The sequence below is a fragment of the Scomber japonicus genome, chromosome 16, assembly GCF_027409825.1.
Source record: "Scomber japonicus isolate fScoJap1 chromosome 16, fScoJap1.pri, whole genome shotgun sequence".
In the NCBI taxonomy this organism is placed as follows: domain Eukaryota; kingdom Metazoa; phylum Chordata; class Actinopteri; order Scombriformes; family Scombridae; genus Scomber; species Scomber japonicus.
The window spans coordinates 19,607,133-19,619,192 of NC_070593.1; the positions used below are offsets into that span (position 1 = coordinate 19,607,133).

Consider the following 12,060-nt stretch of genomic DNA (forward strand, 5'->3'; position numbering starts at 1 on the left):
TAAGTTTCTCTTTCCCGAGAAACGAATCTGAACAGTCACAAGGTCACTCCCTCCATTTATGAACCCAAATTAACCATTCCTGAGATGTAATCAGAACAGTAACATCAGGGAAAAACAAGGCATACTAAAATGCTGCTACACTGGTTTAATTCTGACTCCTGCATTCAGGATAAACTTGTATCTTTACTAAGTTGCTGAAGAAAATAAAGCTTTGGCACTGAAGGTAACAGTGGCTCATATCAAAGTAATTGTACTAAAATATAATATGACCTATTTATACTTAAACTTGAGATCATCATTTATTATTCCAGCATACAGGACCTGCAGTGACTTTAAAATGACTTCACCATCCACGCCCAGGCCAACTCATAGTTAATGATTCAAATCTGACTTGTTGACCCAAGATTTGAGTCAAGATTTTTCTAATGTGCAAATATATTCTTTAAGTCATCATCTTCTCATTTACAGTGAAAAAAGCAGCAACCCCCCTGTCAGTTTTTAGCAGCTCCACCAATAACACATTTTTCCTCTGAACTTTTCAGTTTCATTTAGATTTTAAGTGGTAAAATGATCCAATACCATGCACTTGTGCCATCAGTCCAGCACTGAAAATGACACTCTCACATCATTAGTGTTTTCATTATTCTTTCCTCACAGTTCAGTTTCTTATATAATTCAATACATCTTTGCAGACAGTCTGGTTTTATGGTTCACGACACCAGTTTAATGCCAACAGCTTTACTGTGGCCACAAAGTCAATTGACAATGCTTGAATTAAATATATATATATATATATATATATATATATATATATATATATATATATATATATATATATGAGTTTTATTAAAATTGGACAATTTTATTTGGAAGGTAAATATTTCACACTCAACATCTTGTTATAGTTAAAAGTTTTATATCATAAAGGAATTTGAACTGGTGTTATGGATGTGAGTACAAGGTAGCTGCAATGGAAGGAGGAACTAAATGAAGACACCAGCGCATGACATGACAGGCTGAATGAAAAAAGGATTGAATAAATATTTGTTCAAAAAAAGTTTATGGTTCAACAAAGATAACAAGGGCAAACAGGGACACAAGCCCTGAGGGCAACACATAAAGGCAGATGTAAAGGTGAGCACGTTGGTGGAGTGACGTAGTCCAGTGACATGTGGTAGACAGGTGGAGAATGACAGTGATTGCTTAGAGGTTGCATAAGTTTATACTTTATAGTTTTATGGATCACTTACAATGATTCATTGTTCTTTCTACACACTCGTGGACATGAGTGGTGACTTTAGACAACTTTTAGGGGAGCTCAAGCACCACTAAATTTGATCTCAGAACCCCTAAAAATAAATAAATGATCATTGTATTTTATTATCTTTAATTATTTTGTGAGCCTGTCTGTTAGAGATGGGACAAACATTTATGCTACAGGTTCAAATGGTTTCATTTGAACAGGCTTAATGTACTTTGGATATATAATCTTTCCCTCAGGGTCCTCTCTGTAGAAATCTGTGATTGTTTATTCTGAACCATTATTATTATACATTATAGTAGACCACTCTACTATGTATTAATATTTCTTGTTGTAAGTTACGTTATCCACTGAAATAAATTATTTAGCAGGGGGGTTGAACACTTGCAAGGCAATGTATGTCAAATTCTCATTAGTAGCTGAGCCCCCCTAAAGGTCTGATCCTAGAATCATAAGGAATGTACATTTCTCACAGACAACACACCAAACTTTTCACAGGAAGTTTAAATTTATTGCACAGACATCAAAAATTAAAAAGTATATTCACCAAAGTGAATTACTGTTTTTGTCAGAAGTCTAATCAATTTTAATCAATCATAGTCCTTCAAGGTTTTTTGTGGAAGAGGCTAGACACCCATCCCGCTGCTGCTCCAGCTGCTGCTCCAACACCAGCCACAGCTGCAGTGGCAGCTCCTGACAGACCAGCCGCACCTGCAGCAAGACAGGTGTGTTAGATCAGTGGTCAGCGGAGAGCTACTCACTCTAACACTAACTTTAAACACCAGGCTATTCTTGATGATATATTTTCTCAAACTGTTGATTGTGAGAGTATTTATTAATGGAATGTGGCACTTGTTTAATTCATGTGTAGAAGGTTGGTTCAAAAGCATTTATGAATTTAAAACATTGTTTAGTTTAAATAATAAAATGAAAGAAATTCTTGCAAAAATGTAACATTCATGTTAACACAGTTAATGTTAAAATGCAGTAAACATTAAAAAGGTAATACAATTCATCCATTACCTGATGTGAAGCTTAACATTTTGAGAGTAAGTAACTTTATTTGCACTTAATGTTATTTATAATACATTTTCTCTTTCTGTTATCTTTGTTAAAAGGTTTTTCACCTAATGAAATGAATTAAATATAGCCTTACAATGAATGACATACAACTTTTAAACTTCAACTGTCAAACTTAACTTCTGCACCTACAAATAAAAGAAGAAAAGAAGGAAAAGTAAAGCTGTTTGGTCATTGAGTGAAAGTAGCTGGATCTATCTCCTTGAAGTGGAGAAGCTTCACAGATTGTTAAAGATTCTTAAGAAAGACATAACATGAAATTTACGATTATGAACTTGTCATGAAACCCTTTTACAAGCTTCAGCCCTTAGATAAGGAATGAATAATTAGGTTAGGTTAGGTTGTTGTTGATTTGAGCTTGTTCCACTGGTCTGGCCCATATAACAGTTAACACTATAATAAAATATATTGATGTAACCTGCTGACTGTAGAACAGCCACCGTACTGCCTGCTGCCACTCCTCCTCCACCGGTAACTGCAGCAGCTGACATCATTTTAGCAGCCACAGAGCCTGCTGCTATCCCAGCTGAGGTGAAACCTGCGGCCCCCAGAACAAGAGGGGTCGCGACAACAGCTCCTACTGCACACGGACAACAGCACAGTGCTCAAATACATGATACACAAGCTACAGCAAAGAGTCCGAAAATCAGTTCAAATAGTCTCACCTGCTCCTGCTGCTATGTAGGCTACAGCTGAAACACACCATTAGAACATGAATCAGCACTTTCAGTTACAGAGAAATGTATTGTTATTGTGAGAGACAAAGATACTTACGGATGACCATGTTTATCTATGGCGTGATGTCTCTCAGGCCCAGTCCACCAGTGGTTTCTTCTTGAGAAATGAAACCTATGAGCTCCTCCTCTCCTTCCATTCATTCAGCAGAGCGCATGTCTGCCCTCTGCTGTCTGTTAGTTGTTGGCGGAAATATCATTTGAATGATCAAGTGTCCCTGTCCTAGTCTCATTTCCAACAGTGGTAGAAGAAGTAGTCCTACTGAGATCGTTTACTGAAGTCAAAGAACCGATACAACAATGTATGAATACTCCATTACAAGTAGGTCTGAGTGTCTTTTAGGAAAATTCCTACTTAAGTAAAATGTCCCCTTCATATTAATGTAAAAGTATTGCAGTATAAGTAGTGGTTTGGTTGCTCTGGCTGATTATTATTATATGACATGTCATTATATTTATAGATTTATACAGTTGTATTGTTTAGTCCAGTGGTTCCAAATGTAGGGGTTCGGCCCCCGCTCCAAAGGGTCAGCAAATAAATGTGAGGGGTCGTGAGATGATTAATGGAAAACGAAAGAAGAAAAAACAAAGATTTGATACACACATTTTGGACTTTTTCTAATCTATGATTTTTGCTGAAATATTGGATCATTTGAACATTTATTGAAATGAAACCCTGTGAGAAGTTTATGAGGGGAGCTGTTATCAACTCATAGACATCTGGAAAGTGAGATAAGTGTGATAAGTCACAGTTATTCCAGTATGCATGAATAACGTCTTCATCGCTGTGTTTATGTGTAACAGTTATGCTAAAACATGAAAATTGGTTGAAATCTAGCATTATGTAGAATTGACAAATATTCGTTAATCACTGTTTCATATTGTACTGAAGTACACACTTAAACACTTAAGTAACTTGTTTAAAGAGGACATCATCGTGTATAAGCAGAGGAGAGTGAAGGGACAGTCTAGCATTCAGCAGCTGAAGTTAGAATTGATGGAAAATGTTATCAATACTATGATAAAAGGTTCTGAAAACGGGTTGAGAATAATAAATATAATGATAACAATAATAATAACAACAATAATAACTGCCTTTTAATAAATCAATCAATCAATAACTTGAACAGTGGTTGTTTGTATAATCAGAAGATGGTTAGTTCACTATTTTTTGCCCTGGCTGGGAAGATAAAGTTTTATCTGTATTGAACAAACTGTAAAATAAAAAAACGGGCCTCTGTTATCATTGGGCGTCAGAACGTGCAGCGGACCTGATCACATGGTAGTCTCTGCGCATGCGTGATGTGTTGGGGGCGCTTATGGAGAGAAGATGCCCACTGCCATCATCCCTGTGTAGCGCAGGATAGCTGCGAGCCGGTCATATTTCCCACAGATATCACACACTCTGCTGCATGTTGTAGTTTGACACAAGAAGCTCGATGTCTGTGGCAAATGCGAAACACACTGTTCTGAATCCGGTAAGAGGCTTATTCTAATGATCTACAGCAGTCCTCTGATGCCAGCATGCAGTGATCAATAGACCCTCATGCAGTTTAAAATACAGTTGAATTGTCAGCATATCTGTATAAGGCCTGTACACAGTCTTAACTAGTCAGCTTGTATCAGACGTTAAATGTTTATTGTAGCTGATAAATGAAGCAGTTTCATTCTGGCTCCCTCATGTGATGCAGCACGTCCTCAGTTGCAGTCAGAGCCAGTGTTCAGTGCTTTAATGTCAACTCTCCACCTCAGGTGATCCCATACACAGGGCCCATACCTGGAGGCCTGCACCCTGGGGAGATCATAATCATCCAGGGCACTGTGGCCCCAGATGCTGACAGGTAAGCTAAATAAACTGAGGACTGAGGTCGCTTTTTAATAATAAACTAATAGCATGTCATGTTTTTATAGCCCTTTGTGTCTGGTTCAGTGCTTCCTAAAGTTTTTTAAGTATATGATGGCCTCCCCACAACACCTACTGAGCCTCCAGCTAAACATGACTGCATGGATTTCTCATGTATGACTTTATTCTAACAAACAAGATAAACTTGATGTAACATTAATATTGAGTCAATTGTTCATTTAAGGCAGTTATTATTATTATATGTTACCACTGAACCAGACTACTGTATTTTTACTGTGTTGTTAAAGAAAAAAAAGCAAACAAAGATGCTGTTCTTAGTTTTTTTATTGTTATGAAATGTTGCTCAATTTGTTTCATTTAAATTCATTTCTGCTCAGCTATGACTTTCTAATTTTGCTTGCCGTCCTCCACCTGTCCACCTGGAGGTCATAGGTCAGTAGTTTTGGCTACAAACCAGGACCTAAATATGTTTCTCAAAGAAACTTCAAGAAAATATCAGAACCTTGTCAGAATGCCCCAGAGCAAACATTTACTGTTGGGCCCCTGTTTGACCCTCTACCTGCCCCCTCCTGTGTTATTGTATTAGTATCCTATTGTTGTTAAGTACATTGCACATAGCAGACAACACATGGCAGTTTTACTATTTACCCCAAGACTAACAAGTGTTCCTATCCTGGAGTATTAATGCCTGCTATTTATGGGTTAATTGTGATCATTTAATTAAAAACAACCTTATTTAAGGATATGCACCGTGTGAGAACAATACAAACTACAGTTATTGATTTGAATGTTCATTTTTGACTTTGAAAACAGTCGTTTGACTGAAGCTTTTTCTAAAACTTAAATGCTCCTTAGGTCGTCCGTTACCGTTACCGTCCTCTTCCGCTTATCCGGGGTCAGGTCGCGGGGGCAGCAGCCTATGCAGGGAAGCCCAGACTTCCCTCTCCCCAGCCACTTCGTCCAGCTTTTCCTGGGGGATCCCGAGGCGTTCCCAGGCCAGCCGAGAGACATAGTCTCTCCAGCGTGTCCTGGGTCTTCCCTGGGGTCTCCTACCGGTGGGACGTGCCCTGAACACCTCACCATGGAGGCGTCCGGGAGGCATTCTAATTAGATGCCCGAGCCACCTCATCTGGCTCCTTAGGTCAAGATTGTATTTTTAAAACAAAAACAATAATGCATGGAAACTAGATTTGGGCACAGTGAGGTAATAGTGCATAATGTTGGTGTGGTACTTCAGGGGTACTAATTCTCTCCAGGTATTTAAATGACCAAAACCTTTCAACATGCAGGCTCCTTGGACGTATTGGTCCTGTGAACAGTTGCCCACTTTGTCTGGCCAGTAATCCAGCCTTTGTGTGCTCTCTCTCTCTGCAGGTTTCAGATCGACCTGTCGAGCGGATGCAGCACTAAGCCACGCTCTGACGTCGCCCTCCACTTCAGCCCTCGCTTCAAAGGCTCGCCCTGCGTGGTGTGTAACTCCCTGCTGCAGGAGAGCTGGGGCAAAGAGGAGACGCTGCATCAGCTGCCCTACAAACGCGGGGCACCCTTTGAGACCATCATCTTGGTACATGAAGACATCTTTAAGGTGAAGGAGGGATGAAGTCATCTGCACATGAAAATTGAAGCAATGGCATAATAGGAAACTAAATACTAAATACTTACCTTTACCCATAGGTGGCAGTAAATGGTGCCCACCTGCTGGAATACAAGCACAGAATCCCACTGAACAGGGTTGACATGTTTTCTATTTCTGGGAAAGTCAGGGTACACGCAATTGGCTATATCCCAAACTCAGTAAGTACATTCCCATCCTTAGTTTCCTATATTTGTTTCTCACATGCTGGTTAGATCTAAACCTCCTTTTAGACATATCTCTCTAATCATTTCTAAATTTGACTTTTCTCCCTCGTAGGCAATATATTCAGAATCAGGTGACCTGGTGAGTTTACATCATCTACATAGAATATCTAATTGTGTCTTGTGATGTGATGAAACCTGATCACACTTCCTGAATCACTCCTTTGCCTGTGTGCTGCAATATGTTTTTAGCATTCTGCAATCAGACCTTTTGAAAGAGAATTCTGGTTTATTACAACTTGAGTCTCATTTTATGACAACTTTGTACTCACTGAAGTAATTACTGAGATGTCGGAACAAGGCAACATCTCTCCCGTATGACTTCTTTTTCCAGAACCTGCCAGTTACCCTGTTTCCTTACCAGTATAGTAAAGATGGACAAAGGTTGTTATGAACTGGAATCCCTTTCATTTTCATACCATAAATATTCACTTTGTCTCACTTCCTGTAAGGGAGCTTACTCTTTCCCTGCTGCACCAGAAATGATGTTCTTCACACTTGTGGAAGCATCCTCAACTAGTTTGAAATAAATAGAATAAAAGGAGCTTCAATCTGCATTGCGGCCCCTTTTATTATAGCATGTTGGGCTGTGCCTATCCTGCACCGAGCACAAAACACCAGAGCAATGACATCAAAGGTGTTGCTAAAATCACTTTTAAATGTACATTTTAAAAGGATATTACAGTTATATTCACTGACATTTCAGAGCCTCCCTTACAAAGGCAGTATACTCAAAGGACTGAACCACGGGCAGCACATCACAATCAAAGGACAGGTCAGCATGTATCCTCACAGGTAAAGTCATAACTGATGAGATTTTATGTTTACGTAACAAATAAAAGCAATCTGATGTGCATGTCTTACTGATTTGTTTGGAGTGCAGAATGACATGATCTTTTCTTGTGGCAAATGCTCATCCACAAATGAGTCAAAGCAATGTTTCCTTAAAGAAACAACAAAGATTTTACCTTTTTATCCACATCTCTTCCAGTTTCACCGTCAACCTCCGTAACAGCGGGACAGAGAACATTGCTCTTCATTTGAACCCCCGCATGAAGTCCGGTGTGTTCATCAGGAACTCGTACCTGGGTGAATCGTGGGGTCAGGAGGAGCGGGAGCTGCCCTTCTTCCCCTTCTCTTCAGGGGATTACTTTGAGGTAAACACACATGCTACTCATTCTGTTGTGTTTGTTATAAAGTTGGGTTTTTTGCTTATTTTCAGTTTTTTTTTGTTTTTTTGTCAGATACTTATCCTCTGTCAGCCCCATCAGTTCAAGCTGGCAGTGAACGGCTCACACTTGTTTGAGTTCAGACATCGGGTGCAGGACCTGAGCAGCATCGACCAGCTGGAGATCATGGGAGACCTGGAGCTCACCGATGTCAAACTGTGGTGACTCGGAGCTCAAGACTCACACAAGCCAGCGTTACAGGCACATTTTGGTAAATCAATGCTACATTAGCTTAGCCACAGTGACCCAGATGATGGATGGATGCTTAAATCAATCTGCAGGTCTCTGATATTAAGCTAGTCTAGCATTGTTTTGGTGATGGAGGATCAGGGATACTGTAGGTCCTGCCATGGACTAAAAGGTTGGTGTTTCCAGCTCTGGCTAGAAGACTGATGCATGATAGTTAGCTGTGTTGGAGCGTCAGGCTGTGAGCCACCATGACTGTTTACGGCTACAAGCTACAAAAACCTTGGTTCATTTCTATACTGTCTCTAGTGCATCTCTGCTGTGATACACCCTGTTTAGTGCACTGTACATTTAAAATGGAGAATATGTCTAAATGTTAATCAGCGTTTTAGCTCTGGCTTTGCTTAAATGCCAAGACTGTCAGCAATTCTTCAATAAAGAATGAAACTGAAGGTTTCATTTTTTAGTGAGGCCAAACTAAGACTAATTTATTGTACAGCTAATTTAAAATCACTTCAAAACATTTCTCATAAATGATTAGTGGTCCTAATTTATTTATTCCAAAAATTTTAAGATTAATGTGCAGTTTTCATCTACAAATTTTATAAATGAAATTGTCATTTCATTGAGTGTGCCTCTCTGTAGGACACGCCCACGTTATTTTTTTTTTTTAAATTTAATTTTTAAATCAATTAGATCTTTTATCAAGGCGGTAATCCTCAGGAACATCTCCATGATAACATCTCCATGACGTTTAAATCAAATGAATATGTAATGGTGCAACAGAGTTCAAGCACAGTGCAGTACAGGGTCTGTTCAAGAAGAAACTAATTACAATTATCTACTGTAATAAATTACATTTTGCAACCTTTATGCAAGCTGTAGATCATAGAATCACTGACCATCTGCTGTCTCACCGCTCTCCCGCTCAGTGCTGCAACGATCCATCCTGCTCCACAAATGAAAAAAATTCCAGACTGAAAAATGTTTTCCTTATTCAATGTCATCGGTTTTTTTCTCTCGCAATGTTTGTTGTAATTGTTGTAAAATATGTATGAAAAATCTTCCCTGTGTATCATAAATTATTTAATAACAAATAAATGTGTTACCATGATCGCTTTTGTATCCATTGTTTGAGTGTGGTTTGTATTGAAGTTAGTAATCAGGTGACTGTGCTCATGTCTGATTACATCATGTTTTTCAGACACTGAACGAAACTGAAGCTGCTGTAACTTTTGTTGTTTAGTTTAATGTAATAAAAAAAACTGTACCAGAGCCAGCAGTTCTCCTGCTCAGCCACAAGGTGCCAGAAGAGAATCAAATATAGGATGACCACCTTTTACTTCAAATACACTCTCACCAAACCAAAGCCTGGTGGTGCAGTGGCCTGTCTTAGTAGCTGAAGAAAGTGTGATCCCTTTTTTAAGGCACAAGAAAATGAGTAGCAACAGACCTTTTGTTTCCGTTCATAAATGTCTCCTCAAAGGTTGGTGCTTGATGCCTCAGCAGGACTTCTGTCAGGACGAATGGGAGACTTAATTGCCTGAAACAAGTCTTCACCTTGTTTGACAATATTCATCAAGAAAGGCTTGCTTTAAATTTCTCATTTAGATCCAATGACCACAGGAATCTGTCACAACAAACTTTGAGGATATGTTGTCGCCATGACGCTCACATTAGTACACATTATACTGTTTAAACCACCATATATTACTGCAATAATATTTGATAAAAAGTAGGTGTTTTTATTAATATCCACAGGAAATATAATCATTTGTAAGATTTGTAATAACCATGGCACAATACAACAGTCTTATTTTTTTAACATAGAAAAAGCAGGATGATATGCAACATGACATCAACCATTGCACTGCTGAGAATGTCCGAGAAAAAAAAAAGGCTTTAGACACTGTCCAATCAGCAACAGGCAAATAGGCTAAAGTTTGTTTTACAAAAAAACCTGTCAGACCTGTGAACCACTGACAGAAGATCAGCTTTATAACAAAAACTGCCATGTACTGTCAAAGTGTGTACTTTTTTTTGCTTGTAGTATCTGAGACTCACAGACGTACGCCACATTGAAAATCTTACTCCTCTGTGCGGTTTCAAGGAGTTAATGGACTTTGCTTCCCTTGAAGTAAAAAAGAAAAAGAGACAAGTGTATGCATGTATATGTATACACGCCACCACATCAGGAACCATCTCTCCCAATTCCAGTGGAGAGGTTTGGCAAGATGTTGACTGAGGACAACTGGTTTCACTTCGGTTCTGTTAAATTCCATCCAGTTTCTAGCAGCTGAATTTAAACCACAGCCTTTTTTCAGTTCTCCAGTCCTGCTGAGGAGAACTCAGGGTGAGAGCTAGCTGGTCCAAATCTACCTCAGGAGAGTTTCAGGGATTGGATGCATGTTTTAGGAAGGAGGAGGTGGTACATCCCAGTGTCAGACAGAGCTGAGCTTTACCAATCCTCTGACAGAGTCTTCGTGTAGTGAGTCCTGGCTGGCTGGGTTATAGAAGCCAGCCTGCACTGTGTGGCTGTGGCCCAGGGGGCTTCCACAGGGAAGCATACCTGGCGGTGAGGGCACTTCCTCTGGGGTAAGAAAGTGATGGTGGGCCACCGGGTCCTGGAGGGGGTGGCTGTGGTTGTGTGTATGGCTGTGTCCGTGGATTGGCAGCATGTCGGCGGTCTCGTGGCAGCTGAGGCTGGGTGTCGAGGTTGGAGGGGTGGGCTGACCGAGGGGGAGCGAGGTGCACGGTCCACCCAGGGTGAGTGAGGTGCGGCCAGGCAGAGAGCCTCCGTTTTCAGGGGAGGTTGTCAGGATGACTGGCTCGCTGCTTTGCTGCTGGAGGAGAGGTGTGGCGGCGGCCTGCAAAACGAATTTGGTGCTCTGAATGCACTGGTCTTGGTCACACTGAGAGAAAGCAGCAGAAAGCAGAGAGGAACAAGAGAACGACACAGGAGATGAGATAGATAAGGTGCCAGAGGTGATGGACAGAGAGGAATCGTAGAGCATTACATAGAGGAGTAGAGAAGGATCAAGGAAATACAGAATATGTGAAAAGACAACACAGGAAGGAATAGGGTTAGGATAAGGGAGAGAAAAAGACGTAGATGTTAGTACCCTTGTTAGAATGCAGAGCCACACTAAGAACCTGCACCGCCTAGTGCATCCACCCCAGTAAAAACACAGCTGAAAACACAGGGCTATTGAGTCACTACTTCAATGCTTATTGATCTCTACTGCATTGTTTTAAAATGGAAATCACATGTCTAAAACTGGAGCAAGGCCACTGGGTTAGGACACGACCCATTATCAATACCATACATTAGCTACAGGGAGGTTAGCTTCACCCCTATTAGCCCTTTATCACCACAGAGTGATTGTGTATTAGAGACCAGTTACAGATGAAAGAGGTCTATTTGTGCAGAGGTGACAGTGATTTAAAAGCCTCTCTTCATCCCACACCACTCACACAGTCTGACTGGTAAGACATTTACAGTGCAAACATTAGTCCCAGATATCTCACCTTTCTGTCTCAATCTCACTGACCTAAAAGAACAGATTACAGAAGTGATTTAAACAGAGGTTGAGCTAACTTTGACAGTAGAAGAGACGTGTTATCAATGCTCTTATCTGCAGCACGTATCAGCTGCTCTGCACTTATCACCTTTACGGGTTTGGCTTCTCTCCAGGTTGGTGAAAAGACAAATTTTATTGGAGGTTCATTGGATCGAAATTATGCGAACAACACATTAGGACTGAGCTACTTTACCCACATTGTATTGGATATTTTTAAAAAGATGAGGAAAAAGGGATACTGCTCTGTCCTTGTATTTCTCCTGGCCCA

The 12,060-nt window shown here is 40.2% G+C and overlaps 3 protein-coding genes across 4 annotated transcripts in view; 1 reads left to right on the forward strand and 2 right to left on the reverse strand.

Moving 5' to 3' along the window:
- Positions 1-1,750: 1,750 nt before the first annotated feature.
- LOC128375461 (interferon alpha-inducible protein 27-like protein 2A) lies at positions 1,751-3,176 on the reverse strand. Of its 2 annotated transcripts, none has more exons than XM_053335816.1 (4): positions 3,116-3,176; positions 3,007-3,033; positions 2,760-2,921; positions 1,751-1,972 (listed from the first exon to the last, which is right to left on the reverse strand). In XM_053335816.1, exons 1-4 carry the CDS (start codon positions 3,123-3,125, stop codon positions 1,866-1,868), a joined length of 306 nt encoding a protein of 101 aa, XP_053191791.1. In that variant the 5' UTR covers positions 3,126-3,176; the 3' UTR covers positions 1,751-1,865. The 2 variants fall into 2 exon arrangements, with proteins under 2 accessions (XP_053191791.1, XP_053191792.1); XM_053335817.1 differs by having other exon boundaries at positions 2,760-2,918; positions 3,116-3,144.
- Positions 3,177-4,436: 1,260 nt separating this feature from the next.
- On the forward strand, positions 4,437-8,858 carry LOC128375300 (galectin-8-like). The gene is made up of 8 exons (XM_053335616.1): positions 4,437-4,553; positions 4,828-4,916; positions 6,314-6,524; positions 6,614-6,733; positions 6,852-6,878; positions 7,503-7,591; positions 7,788-7,953; positions 8,041-8,858. The coding sequence occupies exons 1-8, from the start codon at positions 4,515-4,517 to the stop codon at positions 8,188-8,190; spliced, it is 891 nt and encodes a 296-aa protein (XP_053191591.1). The 5' UTR covers positions 4,437-4,514; the 3' UTR covers positions 8,191-8,858.
- A 1,077-nt stretch (positions 8,859-9,935) lies between these two features.
- Positions 9,936-12,060, reverse strand: part of LOC128375322 (palmitoyltransferase ZDHHC14-like) — a 51,735-nt gene continuing 49,610 nt past the window's right edge. The window contains exon 10 of the mRNA XM_053335646.1: positions 9,936-11,123. Within this exon, the coding sequence (XP_053191621.1) occupies positions 10,653-11,123 (471 nt within the window). The 3' untranslated portion in view covers positions 9,936-10,652. The remainder of the gene's footprint in view (positions 11,124-12,060) is intronic.

Coding starts and splice junctions, on each gene's coding strand:
- LOC128375300 (XM_053335616.1), top strand. CDS start 4,515: ATGTCTGTGGCAAATGCGAAACACACTGTTCTGAATCCG. Junction 4,554..4,827: donor AACACACTGTTCTGAATCCG/GTAAGAGGCTTA, acceptor TCTCCACCTCAG/GTGATCCCATACACAGGGCC. Junction 6,879..7,502: donor ATTCAGAATCAGGTGACCTG/GTGAGTTTACAT, acceptor CTGACATTTCAG/AGCCTCCCTTACAAAGGCAG.
- LOC128375461 (XM_053335816.1), bottom strand. Junction 2,922..3,006: donor CTACATAGCAGCAGGAGCAG/GTGAGACTATTT, acceptor GTCCGTGTGCAG/TAGGAGCTGTTGTCGCGACC. Junction 1,973..2,759: donor GGCTGTTCTACAGTCAGCAG/GTTACATCAATA, acceptor GTCTTGCTGCAG/GTGCGGCTGGTCTGTCAGGA.